This window comes from Lutra lutra, chromosome 10, assembly GCF_902655055.1.
Source record: "Lutra lutra chromosome 10, mLutLut1.2, whole genome shotgun sequence".
Lineage (NCBI taxonomy): Eukaryota > Metazoa > Chordata > Mammalia > Carnivora > Mustelidae > Lutra > Lutra lutra.
This window is the reverse complement of record NC_062287.1, coordinates 55,078,865-55,095,121: the sequence shown is the minus strand read 5'-3', so window position 1 is coordinate 55,095,121 and position 16,257 is coordinate 55,078,865. Positions and strand designations below refer to the sequence as shown.

General features: G+C 45.1%; 1 protein-coding gene and 2 non-coding genes across 4 annotated transcripts; all 3 read left to right on the top strand.

Moving 5' to 3' along the window:
• The first annotated feature begins 667 nt into the window (after positions 1–667).
• RPS3 (ribosomal protein S3) lies at positions 668–7,305 on the top strand. 2 transcript variants are annotated; one of them, XR_007121121.1, is made up of 7 exons: positions 668–817; positions 2,211–2,341; positions 2,793–2,886; positions 3,287–3,381; positions 5,700–5,887; positions 6,360–6,654; positions 6,862–7,305. XR_007121121.1 is itself a non-coding variant. In XM_047693022.1 (7 exons), the coding sequence occupies exons 1-6, from the start codon at positions 788–790 to the stop codon at positions 6,551–6,553; spliced, it is 732 nt and encodes a 243-aa protein (XP_047548978.1). In that variant the 5' UTR covers positions 668–787; the 3' UTR covers positions 6,554–6,556; positions 7,231–7,305. The 2 variants fall into 2 exon arrangements, 1 of the variants encoding a protein (XP_047548978.1); XM_047693022.1 differs by having other exon boundaries at positions 6,360–6,556; positions 7,231–7,305.
• LOC125080265 (small nucleolar RNA SNORD15) lies at positions 1,909–2,056 on the top strand. Its single transcript, XR_007121288.1, has one exon. It is a non-coding gene; the product is annotated as a small nucleolar RNA SNORD15 (small nucleolar RNA).
• On the top strand, positions 6,110–6,254 carry LOC125080264 (small nucleolar RNA SNORD15). Its single transcript, XR_007121287.1, has one exon. It is a non-coding gene; the product is annotated as a small nucleolar RNA SNORD15 (small nucleolar RNA).
• Positions 7,306–16,257: the final 8,952 nt, after the last annotated feature.

The following is a 16,257-nucleotide window of genomic DNA, read 5'->3' as shown; positions in this document are numbered from 1 at the left end:
TTGTCTTTTTCCAATTGACTTAGGAAAAATAATTTTTTAAAAAAGATTTTATTTATTTATTTGACAGAGATCACAAGTAGGCAGAGAGGCAGGCAAAGAGAGAGGAGGAAGCAGGCTCCCTGCTAAGCAGAGAGCCGGATGCCCGGCTCTATCCCAGGAGCCTGAGATCATGACCTGAGCCGAAGGCAGAGGCTTTAACCAACTGAGCCACCCAGGCGCCCCGAAAAATATTTTTTTAATGGAAAAATAATTGCGAATCCACGAACCACTACTTTGTGACTTTCGTTACATATTTTACTTTATGAAAGGTAGAGGTAAATGAGTTTATAATATAAAGGCATAGAACAGTCCCTAGAATATTTAATAAATATTAGATATTAATATTGCCATCATTTGGAACAGAGGAAATGGATACAGATTAGAAGGGCTGGACCTAAACGAATTTCATTGAGTGCAGAGGGACCAGAGTTCCATGCTGTTACTGTGTGAGCTTATACCTGGAATTTCCATCTCTGTGCCTCACGTTCTCACTTTTAAGCTTATAAGAACTGAACTCTAGGCTCTCTTGCAGTTCTGAAGTTCCGATTGAGCGTCTCCCTTTCCTGTTTCTGCCTATAGGTGTCTCCATTACCCTCCTTTTTTCCTTTAATGCCTTTCTAAAAACTACAATTCCCAGGAGCACGTACAGGCGTCGACGTCGCGCCGTTCTTACTCGTCGCTCGCGCTCTTTATACCTACTTCCGCCCGCGAACTACTTCCTTTTTTTTCCGGGGCGCGCGGCGGCAAGATGGCGGTGCAGATTTCGAAGAAGAGGAAGGTGAGACCTTGGGGCCCTGGTCCGGGGAACTAGCGCCGCGCGGGTCGGGGTTTGTGGAGACGCCGTCGTGAGACCCGCAGCTCCATGCCCTGCTTCGAGAAGCGGCCTGGGCCGCGTGGCATTCCCGCGGGCCGCGGATGGCGGTGGATTGAACGCGGGGCCCGAGCCTGGCGAGCTCAGTTTGGCGGCGGAAGGGAGTGATTGATTGCTGCCGCTTCTAGGCGAATAGCAGAGATGAACACCGGGTGTCCCTCCTGCCCGGGACAAAGCGCTTGTGAGCATTCCTTGGTCAGCAAAAAGCTTCAGTAAACGTGTGGTCCTTTGAGAGGTTGAGCCGTTTTCCCTCAGGTCTCACTTTGAGTTTGGGAAGGGGAGGTAGCAGCGTACTCATGCTTGCTTGGAGTTGGGGTGCGGCTTTCTGACCCCAGAGAGCTCGCTTGGGAAGGCTGCTGACGGTTTCTTGCTCCATCTGTACCCCAAGGAAACTGATGGGCTAATGGAGGGAGGAGACCTGGAAAGAGCACTTCATCGGATTTCCACTTTTCGCTTTTCCGTGGGCGAGGACGGGGCAAAATCCATATGCATTAGAAAGAGGCAACTAGGGGTGCCTGGGTGGCTCAGTGGGTTAACCCTCTGCCTTCGGCTCAGGTCATAATCTCAGGGTCCTGGGATCGAGCCCCACATCGGGCTCTCTGCTCAGCGGGGGAGCCTGCTTCCTCCTCTCTCTCTGCCTGCCTCTCTGCCTACTTGCGATCGCTCTGTCAAATAAATAAAAATCTTTGGGAAAAAAAAAAAGAGGCAACTAACTTGTCATTTTGTGTGGACATGATAACGTGTAAATTCACACCTTTACTCGAATTAGGACTTGCCGGATTTGTAAGACACGCGCACTTCATGGCAAGATAACCTGGCTGGCAGTCTTCAGGTGGTCCAAGTTGTGTCTACGATTGAGACTGCTTAAGTCAGTCTATTTTCGTTAGTTACAAAGGCAGCATCTCTGCCTTAATGAATGAATGAGTTGTGGATGTGCCATTTGAGGTCCGCTTTTTTGTTTAGCGTGTGTAGGTACATACGAACAAGTCTTAAAAACCCTTCAATGAAGAGAGGATGACGAGTCTGACTGGAGGTATTATCTTTGCCAGGTGGCCCCTACTCCTTGCTGCGTTCTGTGGCGGTTTTAAGGGCCCTTGGGTTAAAGTAACTTCCAGAGGACGACTTAGAGGCATTTGTCTGAGAAGGGTTGCTACATGGGTGTTGGAACAAGGGTAATAGGGTGATGATGGGTTGTTTATTCAAGGTGTTGAATGTTGATGAGAGTTGCACTGGCAGAAGGACTAGGCAGGAAAATGACCCTGCGTCCAAGTTCTAATTGTGAATTTTCCCTTTCGGTTAGTTTGTCGCTGATGGCATCTTCAAAGCTGAACTGAACGAGTTCCTCACTCGGGAGCTGGCTGAAGATGGCTACTCCGGGGTTGAAGTCCGAGTTACACCAACCAGGACAGAAATCATCATCTTGGCCACCAGGTGAAAACTCATTTTCTTGGCTATCACCTGTAATTGCTGTATATATTAGGATGGTGTATTCTGAAAACTTACAGGGATAATCAGTGCACTGGCCTTAGCAAATGTAAGTTTTCTTTTTTAAGATTTTTATTTGTTTATTTCAGAGAGCATAAGTGGGGGTGAGGGGACAGACGGGGGTGGAGGGACTGAAGGAGAAGCGGATGCCCCATGGAGCAGGAAGCCCGATGCTGGGCTCTATCCCAGGGCCCTGGGATCATGACCTGAGCCACCAGGCTGCCCGCAGATGTAAATTTTCTTAACTATTTTAAATTTAACTCTAGTTCTTGTCATCCAAAATTTGTATTTTGTATGTTAGGTGAATGGCACTTTACTACATTTATGTAAAATTTAAAGCCATGTTTGGAATTTTGTAAGAGCTATAAATTGTCTGTTTTTTTTTTTTTTTCCTCAGGACACAGAATGTTCTTGGTGAGAAGGGCCGGCGGATCCGAGAATTAACTGCTGTGGTTCAGAAGAGGTTTGGTTTCCCCGAGGGCAGTGTAGAGGTGAATGATTGTGCCTTGTGCCAGATTTTACTGTGGATTGATTGGTATTTTGTTCAAGTTCTCTTAATAAGCAGTGGACTTCCTTTTATAGTCCTTTTCTGTGCATTTCTGGTGGTGACGGGATTTTTTGCTTTCAACTTGGGAATAGTAATGGTACATATGGTGCATTGGCTGCCTCATCAGTTGGTGTTGCTGTAGAAGGAGCTAGGGGTGGAAGGACAATAAGGAAAGATTCAGACTATGTCACAAAGTGTAGGCTACATGTGGGTAGTGGAAGTGTTTTAGTACTTGAGGGATGCCACAGTGGTATATGCTTGTATGATGAATGAGGTTTTTTTTTTATTGAAAACTGGGGGGAAAATTAACAGGTTTAAGGGTGTGCCTTGTTTCTTTCTTACAGCTTTATGCTGAAAAGGTGGCTACAAGAGGTCTGTGTGCTATTGCCCAGGCAGAATCTCTGCGTTACAAACTCCTAGGAGGCCTTGCTGTGCGGAGGTGAGTGGCCTGAAACTTTTAATGATTATGGTTTTTTTTTTTTTTTAAGATTTTATTTATTTATCTGACCGACAGAGATCACAAGTAAGCAGAGAGGAAGGCAGAGAGAGAGGAGGAAGCGGGCTCCCTGCTGAGCAGAGAGCCCGATGTGGGGCTCGATCCCAGGACCCTGGGATCATGACCTGAGCCGAAAGCAGAGGCTTAACCTACTGAGCCACCCAGGTGCCCCTAATGATTATGTTTTAAAGAATGGTCAGCGCCGTAAAGGGAGTACTTCCTTGGTGCTTTGGGAATAGAACAAAAACAACTCCAGGGAGGGGAGGTTAGAATTCCTGTTGAAGTTAGCTTCTTTAAGTGTAGGGATTATAAAGAAATAAGACGTAGTCCTGAGGAGAAGAGTATCTGCAAGCAGTATGTAGGTAGTGATGTGAGCAGGGGTGGACTAGAAAGGGCATGCGGTGGCTAGATGGGGTCTGGAGCTGGGCCTACTATTGAGATCTCGGTAGGAGTTCTTTGTGCAATTTCACTGTTGTGAAGTAATTGGAATGCTTTGTCTCGGTGTATGAAATTTATTGGCATTTCCTGCAGAGCCCTGGGAGGTTTTTCAGCAGGGGAAGGACATGAGAGCGGTGCTTTAGGAAGGTTGACCTGGTGGGGAGGTGGGTGGCAGGAAAGGCTATAGGTAGGGACATACAAGAAAGACTGCTTGTCTGCCTTGAATTGCCTGCTACACCACTTAGAACCATGGTCCTCAAAAGCTTGGTTCCTGAGCCAGCATCACTGCCATCATCAGAGGACTTGTTAGAAATAAAAATTTGCAGTCTCCACCCACTAAAATGGAAAGTGGAGGTGCGGCCCAGCCACTTGATCCAGGTGGTTTTTGTATGTACTGAAGTTTAGTTTATTTTAAGATTTTATTTATTTATTTGACAGAGAGCACAAGTAGGCAGAGTGGCCAGGAGAGGGAGAAACAGGCTCCCTGCTCAGCAGGGCTCAATTGCAGGACCCCTGGACCATGACCTATGACCTGAGCTTACTGAGCCACCTAGGCATTTTTTTTTTTTTTTTTTAAGGTTTTATTTATGTGTGCATTGAAGTTTAACTTGGAAGTTCTGAGACCTGAGCCGCTTACTGAACTTCTGGCCCTTAGATCTCCTATTCGCAAATGGGGGTCATTATATCTACTACTTCTTTTTGTGGTGATTAAATAAGATGATGCAAAAGAGCTGGAGCCTAGAGTGGTGGGTCCTCCTTTACCTTCCCTGTTGAAAGTGGCCGCTAGCTCTTAGTATAGTATGTCCTAGGGTATACAATAATGAGTTGAGTGGGGAATGATATTTTTTTTTAAAGATTTTATTTACTTATTTGACAGAGATCACAAGTAGGCAGAGAAGCAGGCAGAGAGAGAGGAGGAAGCAGGCTCCCTGCTGAGCAGAGAGCCCGATGTGGGGCTCTATCCCAGGCCTCTGGGATCATGACCTGAGCTGAAGGCAGAGGCTTAACCCACTGGGCCACACAGGCGCCCCGGGAATGATATTTTAAGGCTTATTGTCAATTTTACAGGCCTTAGAAATATCTTTTTCCAGTGCTCAGTCAAGAGAGCTAGGAGCCTACTGTAGTAGAGTTCCTAATGAATGTGAATTCTGGAGGTTGAGGAATATATTGTAAACCATAAAGGAGCCACTCAGTGACTGGAGTACTTCTGGATTCTTATTGATTGCCATCCTGATTGTGAAATGTTGTGGTTGCAAAGGAGTGGGCATCCTACACCTGAGTTTTACCACCCCCACTATTTAATTGCCAGTTTAGGGGCACATAGGTGGCTCGATCGGTTAAGTGTCCGACTTTTGGTTTTGGTTCAGGTTATGATCTAAGGGTAATGAGGTTGAGATCATGTCCAGTTCTGTACTAAGTGTGGGGCCTGCTTAAGATCCTTGCCTTCTCTCCCAAATAAAAAAGTCAATTCTTGAGTCCACAGTTGCTCGTTTAATTGGCCTGGTGTGAGGACTCGACTTCACAGGTGTTTTTGTTTTATTTTAATCTTGTTGAGGTGACTCTAATGTGGATCCAAGGCTGGGAAGCACTTGGTTAGAAGGAATTGGCTTATATTCCCTAAGGAATCTGCTTAAGATGAGGTGCGATAGGACTGGAAGAGAATTGACAGGCTCTGGTCAAATTCATTCCGTATTAAAGGAACATGGAAAATAGTGCATACTAGTGAGTCTTGTGTTCATGCTCTTTTTAACGTGGTGTAGGATAGGATCGAACAGTCTTGTCTTCTGTGATAACGTGTGGATATCTGTCTTGTTCTCCCAAAGGGCCTGCTATGGTGTGCTGCGGTTCATCATGGAGAGTGGGGCCAAAGGCTGTGAGGTCGTGGTATCTGGGAAACTCCGAGGACAGAGGGCTAAATCCATGAAGTTTGTGGATGGCCTGATGATTCACAGTGGGGACCCTGTTAACTACTACGTTGACACTGCTGTGCGCCATGTACTGCTCAGACAGGGTGAGCAGCTGGGAGTGCTGGAGGCAAAGAGCCTTCAGCATTATGGTTGTGGTTTTTTGTGCATACTTCAGTGCTGGGAAATTCATTTTGGAGAAGTGGAGCATGTTTATACTCCACTTGGGTTTATTGATGAGCTTACACAGCTCATACATCCAGAACTGTATCGCTGAGATCGGTCAGATCTGAGAGTTGGTTTGCTCTTGTCTCAGCCACCTGTGTACCCTTCAGTGATGACACGATGACGAGTCAGAAAGGTCACATCCTGCTCTTGGTCCTTGTCAGTGCCACGTTCTGTGGTGCTGTGCATGTGTTCCTTTTGCAAAAGTGTCCTGTTCATTGATTGATTAGAGGCATTTGTCTGAGAAGGGACCAGACTTGGGTGCTTGAGGACCCTACTATTGTCTTCCTTCTGCCCTATCCTATGGTGGGACTGGGGCAACCACAGCTACAGGCTAATTATGGCATCTTCTAGGTGTGCTGGGCATCAAAGTGAAGATCATGCTTCCCTGGGACCCAAGTGGTAAGATTGGCCCTAAGAAGCCCCTGCCGGATCATGTGAGCATTGTGGAACCCAAAGATGAGATACTGCCCACCACCCCCATCTCCGAACAGAAGGGTGGGAAGCCAGAGCCTCCTGCTATGCCACAGCCAGTACCCACAGCGTAACAGGTGTGTCTCTAGGGGCCTTTTGGGGTGGAGCAGGACCCTCTTCTCTTGTCTTCCTGCTACTAGTGTGTCCCATACTGTGCTAAGCACTAATACATAAACGTCGGACTGTACTTTTTTTTTTTTTTAAAGATTTTATTTATTTATTTGACAGAGATCACAAGTAGACGGAGAGGCAGGCAGAGAGAGAGAGAGGGAAGCAGGCTTCCTGCTAAGCAGAGAGCCCGATGTGGGACTCGATCCCAGGACCCTGAGATCATAACCTGAGCCGAAGGCAGCGGCTTAACCCACTGAGCCACCCAGGCGCCCCCGGACTGTACTTTATTGACGCTTCACAACGCAGGCTGGAGCGAGGGGCCCATTTAACCAGGGATTCTGTAGGGAGGGGTATACCCTGGTCTCCTAAGAAGTTCCTATGTTTACCACTGAGTTTGAAACAAGATGTTTCCTCTTATTTGCTTAAAATCAAGCACTCTTGTTAGTTACCTGTTCTTCAGTAGCCCCTTAAGGAGTTGAAACAGTAACACCAAGCCTCTTCTAAGCCTAGCACCTTTTGTTTGTTTCTGGGTGTTCTGTGTGTGTATATATATCTTCACGCACATCCTAAGTGGGAAATGAAAGAACCCAGTATTCAGGTGAAAATTCTGTTCTTACTGTTGTGCTTTATTTGGTTTCAGGATCTCTCCGGCAGCTGGATCTGGAGACTGGATTTCAATCCATGAAGACCTTTAATAAAATCTTTGAGAAAGATACATGGCGTGAATAGACTGTATGTCCTCTTTTTGGTCTGAGAATTTTTTTGCCCCAAGGAAACATTACTTGATTGATTATTTTTTTTTTTTTTTAAGATTTTATTTATTTATTTGACAGAGAGATCACAAGCAGGCAGAGAGGCAGACAGAGAGAGAGGAGGAAGCAGGCTCCCTGCCGAGCAGAGAGCCCGATGCGGGGCTCGATCCCAGGACTGTGAGATCATGACCTGAGCCGAAGGCAGCGGCCTAACCCACTGAGCCACCCAGGCGCCCCAACTTGATTGATTATTCAGGGCTGTCTGGCTCACTTTCCCTGCAATCCTTGGTTTCAGCTGTGCTTGTGAGGCAGGAGCTGCAACAGGAGGACCCAAACAGAGCTAACCAGAATAACATCCTATAAATCTGGTGAAAGTGAAGGCTGATTGCTAAGAGGACAGCACCTCAATTGACCTTCAGTTTGGCATTATAGGTTTAGAAGAGGGATGTGTGTGTGTGTATAATTTTTTTTTTTAAGGATTTTATCCATTTATTTGACAGATCACAAGTAGGCAGACAGAGTGGGGGAAGCAGGCTCCCTGCTGAGCAGAGAGCCTGATGCGGGGCTCTATCCAAGGACCCTGGGATCATGACCTGAGCTTCAGGTGAAACTAGTGTGGAACAAAGTGGCATGAAAATCCTACATAACTATATAGGGATTAAGTTCCATTGGGAGCACAATGACCAATGTGTCTGTGCCCCCACTCCTACCAGAACCTTTGATGTTCATACTGTCTGTACCGTAACCTCTTAACTGTTTTTGTCAATGGTAATGGAACTGAAACCACATACCTACCGTTAGTAGAGACACTTCCCTTTAGAAGTCTCTAGCCTCTGGCATAGCTGAGGTGTTAACCATTTACAGTGTTCTAGGGAGCGTGGACTGTGTGTATTATAGTTACTGTATTAGGAAGTAGAGCCAAGTACACAAAAATGTAAATGTTCCTTATTTCCCCATGCTTCCCTTCACCTTGAGGTGACAGTTTTTCAGGCTAATTAAAGTTTTCTTGGAAGGGTTGAGGGTGAGGTGGTTTTGAGTAGAGAAGCTGGTGTTAGTTCCTCAGTACTGCACATGTGTAAAGTGAGATTCGAGTGCCTTGAATAAATGATTCTCTACCCACCCCAAACCTAATGCAATATAGGCAGCTCTCATAAGGTTTTATATATCCCTTCTGGGTAAAATGAATAGTGTTTTTTTTTGCAATTTTACTGAAAAGGTATTTGAACTAGGCTGCTTAATTTATTTCTGGACTTCTGTAGTTCAGTTGTGAGGGGATTTTCTGTTGGGAAAGTAGTTCAGCTAGTATAAGCATCCAGAATACTGGGTGTTGGAAACCGGTGAAAGCAGTTCTGGTCATGTAAGACCTCAATTTCTGGTACTAGCACAGGTGTTTGTGTATCAGGTTATATGATTGTTTAAATTCCTAACTCAATCAACTTAAAACTGGAAGTTGGTCTGTTGGGATTCAGAAGTGCTGCTAATGTCCCCACCAGGGGGTGCTGTAGCACGACGGAGGCACCAAAGCACGAGCTTGGGGAAGGTAAGTAAAAACTTACTGAATTGCATGGACCTGCAGAATACTATGCTGTTTAGTGCACACATGTAAAGTTCGAGTTTTCAACATGAACACCCCTGGATAGCCATTACTCAGGTAAAGAAAGGAGAGGCTTTGGGGTATTTTTTTTTAACCATTTCAAAAAACCATGTGAAATAACTGCATAACTTAAGTAAGTACTAACTACAGCCCATGAAGAAATGCAGGTTGCCTTAAAGGATGTTACCACCCCCCTTGGACTTAAGTGAATTTTCCCACTGCCTCCTGTCCTTTTAAAGTTCAAAATTCCAGGTGTGAATATCTGACTGGCTAGTCCTGTGTACTGTCCAGCTGCCTGAGGTGGGGAGAAAGATAGCCCCTTTGGTTTCCATAGAAGAGGTGGGGCCCAGACTTGCACAGTGCACAGAACCCACTGGTGGAAATCTGGCTGATGGCAACATGGAAACAAATGACATCCTTTCATGGACTTGTCACCAAAAGTTTGCTGTCAAGCTCTAAAGAGTTAAGTCTAGTCATTAGGATTCCTGGCACCAGGACAGGGGCTTCAAGCAGAAACTGGTAGATTAACTTGTCCATCAGGCAAAGAATAGCTGCTGGAATGAGAGAACTTGGAAATAGGCCCACGGGGCAAGCAAGGGTCCAGAACCAATGGCTAGCACTCTTAAGATGGAGAACCAGGAGAAGTACAGAAACTGGCGGCATCAGAGGACAATGGGCGGAGGGTGTCTTGGACATGGGGGTCTACCTCTAGACAGAATCTTCCTTCTGGAGCCCACAGTAGGGTGATCATGTGGGATCTGCTCCTCACCTCCAGTCAGCCAACCGTCTAGCTGGGAAATTAGCCAAAGGCTATGGGAATGTCCAAGCTTGGTAGGATGGAGGATGCCTTTCTCTACAGAGTGCTTTGAAAAGGAGACTTCAGAGGTGGTAGGGAGAAGCGAGGCTTTGCATTCCGACCTGGGTTCAAATGTGACAGCAGCACTGATCTACTGAGGTTGAATCTTTCCAGTCCTCAGTATCTCACAGGGCTGTTGGAAGAAGACCTAACTGTCAATACCTGTCTGTAGTGTTTATCATCGAGTGTGTTATCTCTGGAGACAGTTTTAAGAGCCCAGGCCTTCCAGCCAGACTCTGGGCTCAAAACCAGGTTCACAACTTAGCAGTATGAGCATGGGGACATCAGAGAGTTAACATCTCTGAGCCTCTGCTCATCTGCCTGTGATTTCATAGCATAGTGCCTGACCCATTGGAGGTCCTCAGTAAATGTGAGATGTTACTGTTGAGTACTTAAGCATATCCTCTTGGGAATGAATAGCTTAACTTCATGGTATTGGGTTCTACCCATCCTAATTGTAAGGGCTCTGACCATAGAAACTGTGCTTTCTACTTCTGGGGTGAAGTGGGTATTGCTGGTCAGGTCTCACTGCCACATTTTACAGGTGGTAAATTTGGCCTTTTACCATGCCATGTTCCACCTAGTGAATGTTTCTGAGCTCCAGTGTTGGCTATGTATAAATGTAGCTGCTTCATGTTAGGGCTTGCCAACACCAGGGCAGGAAAGCATTCAGGTATCTTTGAAGGTCAACATTTTCAACCTCTAAAGACAGTTTTTCTTACTATTTTTTTTTCTTCTTCAGGAACATGAGATTTTGATGTTATTTTATCTATGAAACAAACCATTTCCCTATTGTTATTGATCGAAACTACATGTTTTTTTTTTTTAAGATTTTATTTATGTATTTGACAGATCACAAGTAGGCAGAGAGGCAGGCAGAGAGGAGGAGCAGTCTCCCCATCCAGCAGAGAGCCCCGTGTGGGACTCGATCCCAGGACCCTGAGATCATGACCTGAGCTGAAGGCAGAGGCTTAACCCACTGAGCCACCCAGGTGCCCCTACATGTGTAACTTGATAAGCAACATGACCTTGGTGAGAAGATAATTGTTACATTCTTGTTATATTGTTGTAACAACAAATTGTTACAATTTTGCTGTAAACACTTCATTAATCTTAACATCCCTGTAATGGGTCAGTTCCATTACTAACTTCATTTTATAGCAGCTTTAACCCATATCATACATCTTAGGGGAATGTGTGATTTCTCTTAGGCTTTGGAAAATATTCAGAGTATCTCAAGATCCCTATTTCTGGTTTGAGAGCAAATAGGGAGCCCTCAGTTGGGAAAAGCTTATCTGATTCTAAACCCTCATTTTTACTAATTAGAGTCCCAGTGGCTCTGAAATTCAAATGAGACCACGCCTTTGCTGCTCATTCCTGTGTTGTACTAGCAGCGCAGCCATACAAGAGCAGCTGGAGCTTTGTCCACTAATTGGGGAGTGCTGCTGCTATGGGTTCATCCCACCTTCCACCTTCACTGGCTGGCCAGGGACTGCCCTCATGATTGGCCTGCTCCTGCTGGTCCTTTGTGTGGTGAGCCAGAGGAGCTGGACCTTTTGAATCCCAAACTGCTGAGAGAGCATAGGGCTCCCCTGGCCTTTAATTAAGAATATTTTTGCTTTTTAGGGGGAGGAGAGGGAGAGCACAGACCCAGCAAGAGGTCCTCTTTCCCTTCAGGGATCAGAGACCAGAGGTAATGGGTCTTTGCTCAATGGTTTTCCCTTAGTACAACAGGAAAAATAGCCATCACTATTTACCATTTGAGTCTAATAGACACCCTACCTTTTTTTTTTTTTTTTTAAAGATTTTATTTATTTATTTGACAGACACAGCAAGAGAGGGAACACAAACTGGGAGAGTGGGAGATGGAGAAGCAGGCTTCCTGCCGAGCAGGTAGCCTGATGTGGACCTCGATCCCAGGACCCTGGGATCATGACCTGAGCCAAAGGTAGACGCTTAACGACTGAGCCACCCAGGCGCCCCAAGACACCCTACCTTTTAAGTCACTTTACAGATAATTTACGTAAGGAAGAATAAGGGGAAAGTGGAAAACCATTTTATAAATTTTACAAGTATTCAAACAAGTATTTAAAATTACTAAAATTTGGGGACACCTGGGTGGCTCAGTCTGTTAAGCGACTGCCTTCTGCTTAGGTCATGATCCCAGGGTTCTGGGATCGAGGTCCACATCAGGCGTACCTGCTCAGCAGGGAGCCTGCTTCTCCCTCTCCTGCTTCCCCTGCTTGTGGCACTTTCTCTGTGTCAAATAAATAAATAAAATCTTAAAAAATACTAAAATTTTAGCAAGCAGTAACAGCACCATTCTGAATATATTAAAAAACATTGAATTATACGCTCCAAATGGGTGGGTTTTATGGGATGTGAATTACATCTCAATAGAACTGTGATTCATATAGTCATGAAAATAAATACTTGTGTATATAATTCATATATATATATGAATTAAAACAGCAAGCAGTTTCATATTTTCCTTGCCTGGAAGACATATATGCCCCCAAAGCACACCATCCCTTGAATGCAGTTAAATGCTCATCAGCCACCATGTGTGAAGCTGGCATGTACGCATCTTAATAACTACTGATCCTAGATTCCAAATCAATCTCTAGTAGGCTCTAGCTTACTGCTTCTGGGTTTTTGGTTTTGTTTAGTTTTGCACTTGCATTGTCAACATGGAATACTTTAAAAATTTTTTGATGGCTCATAATGTTGAAGAGGGGACAGTCATTTTCTTTGCTCCATAATTTTAAAACATTTTTAATTTTCAGTGTATAAGGATCAATTTGACCAATCTAATGAATTTTTAAAAATATCTACAGTATCTGTTTCCCTACAGTCACCTTAGTACACAACTGCCTCAGCATGTAACAAACTATATCAAGTAAATGTGGGGCCATAGGCAGATGAAAGATGAAAGATGAATACTATACAAAACAGAATGGTACAGGTCTTTGTCAAAAGATATTATGTGGGGGCGCCTGGGTGGCTCAGTGGGTTAAGCCTCTGTCTTAGGCTCAGTTCATGATCCCAGGGTCCTGGGACCGAGCCCTGCATTGGGCTCTCTGCTCAGCAGGGAGCCTGCTTCCTCCTCTCTCTCTCTCTGTCTGCTTCTCTGCCTATTTGTGATCTCCATCTGTCAAATAAATAAAATCTTAAAAAAAAATTCACGTAGGAAAGATTTTGTTTATATGAGCGATTTCCCCATCCTCAGAGACTAGAGTACTACCATGTGTCTCTGCATTCATTTTCTGATTTTCATTTTCTGATTTCATTCATTTTCTGATTAAGTGTGAAAGATCCTCTGTCAGTTTGCTTCTCTTTTGTCATTATGGGTGGAAAATGAAAAACCCTGAATTCTTAGCCAATGTCTCTGGACTTCTTGTACCTTCTTGAAAGATGATCTGTAGTACTTAAGGGAAGTTTAGTATGGAAACTGAAGGACGATGTGATGGCAATACCATCCTTCCATTTTATCATCGTGATCTTGTTTGGTAATCACTGATGAGTAACATGAAATAATTTGTAGGATGATGAAATAGCAAAGCTTTTCAAGATACAGGAAAAATAAATTCATCATGATCTCATAATGTATTTTAGATTTATAAAAGAATCTAATGAATCCATATGTTTTATGTCTTTGGAAGGTAAATAATTTCTCATTGTTTTTTAGAAGCCCGCTAAGAATAACAGTCATAAAACATCGATCCTTACAAATAGAACTTCTTAAAAATGAAACTCAAAAACTAAATTTGGGTCCAGTGGCTTCTGATGGCATACAGAGAGTTAAGGGTGTTCTCAGCTGGGGAGAGTATAGCAAACCCCTATGGCTAAGGAGTCATATACTCAGAACTTGTGGTCTGGTTTCTTGTTGTGTAGTGATGGTCCCTCTCATTCAGCAGGCTGCCCAGTTGTGGGGAGGAGCAGTGGGCTAGAAACCAGGGATGCCCTCCATATATGGTCTTGGTCAAACCCATCGTCCTAGGAAATTAGGACACATGGGTGTGTACCTTTGTATTGTGTTCTGTGAGCCTCACTCACCAGGGAGATGAACCATGTCTCCCCCTCATCCAGCTGGAGGCCCCTAAGGGCAGGGACAAAATCACATGAGGCTGGGATTTCCCAGGGTGGAGATGATGTACAGTAGTCCCCTGAACCCTTTACCCGTGGCTTCACTTTCTGCAATTTCAGTTACCTGACATCAACCGCATTCTGGAAGCAGACGATCCTCCTTGTGACTTAGGTCAGATCAGTAGCAGCCTAATGCTACATCATGATGTCTGTGTCATTCACTTCATTTCATCTCATCCTGTAGGCATTTTATCAACTCACATCATTGCAAGAAGGGTAAGTATAGTACAAAAAGGTATTTTGAGGGAGTCCACATTCACATAACTTTTATTATAGTATGTTATAATTTTTATAATTTTAATCTATTATTACTGTGCCTAATTTATAAATTAAACTTTATCCTATGTATGTATGTATATATAGGAAAAACTGTGTGTGTGCAGGGTTTGCTCCTGTCTGTGATTTCAGGCATATGCTGGGGTTCTTGGGATGTATCCCCCACAGATAGGAGAGGACTGCCATATTTTCTACTTTTAAATAACTCATGTGCCACCCTCAACATTGTTTTCTCAGATTAGCTTTCTCAGATCAGCAGAGCCTTGGTGAGGCCTCATGGAGAGAGCAGGCTTTGGAGGTAGCTGGACCCAGGGTGGAATCCTGGCTCTGCCACCACTCAGCAGACCAGTGACCTTAGTAGGCAAATCACTTCACAGCTCTGAGTCTCTGTTTCCTCATTGGTAAGTGGGGCAATAGTATCTACCTTACCTACCTTCTATAAAATAGAAATCCAGGAAACTGGTATAGCATACTGAGGTGGGGGTGAGGTGGGCTCCTGTTCTGGGCATTGGGGGATAGAAAAATCAAGCTGACACCTTTCCTGCCTCAAGAAGCATTCTATGGGTATGTCAGGGAAGACTAGAGATGTCATATATAAAGGCCTGGCCATATGCCTGGTGGGAAAAGGGGCAGATAGATAAGGAAGGGCATAAGGAGAGAATAGTCAGCTCTGGAGTGGAGGGTGTTGGATCTGCCCAGGCAGAGAGAATAGGAAAGGGCATTGGTACTTGGATGGGATAGAATGAATGGTCATTGTTGGGGAAATGGGGTGGTCTACTTGGCATACAGGAAGTGCCCAGCCCAGGTGAGGTGCCCATGTTCTCAAATCTTATCCTGAATTTGCCCCTGCCTTTTCCATTCAGGCTCTTGTTTAGGTGGTCAAACAATACAGCACCTTTTTTGCTTTGTCTTGGGTGTTATCCCTGCGGTGGGGATAGGCAGGCTCTGAGGGTCTGCACCTCCCCACCACACCCCTCCCCTCCTCTCTGCCATTATCAGCTGTGTCCAGATGGTCACAGGCTCCCTAATCTGAGATAATCAGAGGGTAGCAGCTCAGCTGGGACCCAGGCCTTTGTCCTGGGCTGTGATGGGCCAGCCCCAGCTGGAGAGACCCCACAGATAGGGCCCTGGGGCTTCGGAAGACAGGGAGGGGCATGGGGCTGGCCCTGTGCTGGAGGGGATGCAAGGAGCAGATGATAGCTCTTCAAAAGGCAGTCTGAGTGCACATGATGGCGAGCTGCAGATGGGACCTGGCCAGCTCCTCTGGGCCTCAGAAACACAAGCATAGGACCTGAACCTGCTGGGTCTCTGCCTCACAGAATGTGTGACATCTTTTGTCCCCTCTTTCCTCTGAGCTCATCCCTCCTCCTCTAGCAGTTTTATGTTGCTGCCCATAGAGCCTTAGGCCACCCAGGTGCTTATGATGGCATGAGGGGCGCACCCCTGATGATGTTGGGTCTCTCACAGGTCCAGGTGCAGAGCTGGGATGGCTAGGGTTCTCAGGCCTGGGGCTCTGGTTCCTACTACCCTAGGCCTGCAGTTGCTGCGAGCCTTGGCCTCAGGGCTGCTCAGTGTCCCACAACAGTTTTGTTTTGTTTCTGCTTCTTTGAGGAGGTGGGGAGCCCTACATTGGCCCTGTCTTCTAGCAGTGAAACTGGCTTGTAATCCCTTTTTTTAAAGCTTTGTCCTAGAGTCTGAAACCCAGAGCTGAAGCTTCTCCCTTCCTCATGGTTTTATAATTCCATTGTTTCTGGTTCTTGGACATGTTTGCTCACTTAAAAGCCTAAGCCTCTGTCTTTTCAGTTGTTTGACTTTTAATTTTATCTAACTAAGTTATCACTTAGTATTTGAATTGGAGAGGGTGTAGAGGGTGGTTTAGAAAGAGAAACATCCTGACTAGAAGTGCTTCATGGATTCTGAAGCTTCATGAAATCTTATGAGTTATGGACTCTGCCAGTTACTAAGTATATGATCTTGGGCAAGTCTCCTCATCTTTTAAGACAGTTAGTTCCTTTTCTGTAAAATACAAATCTTAATAACTAG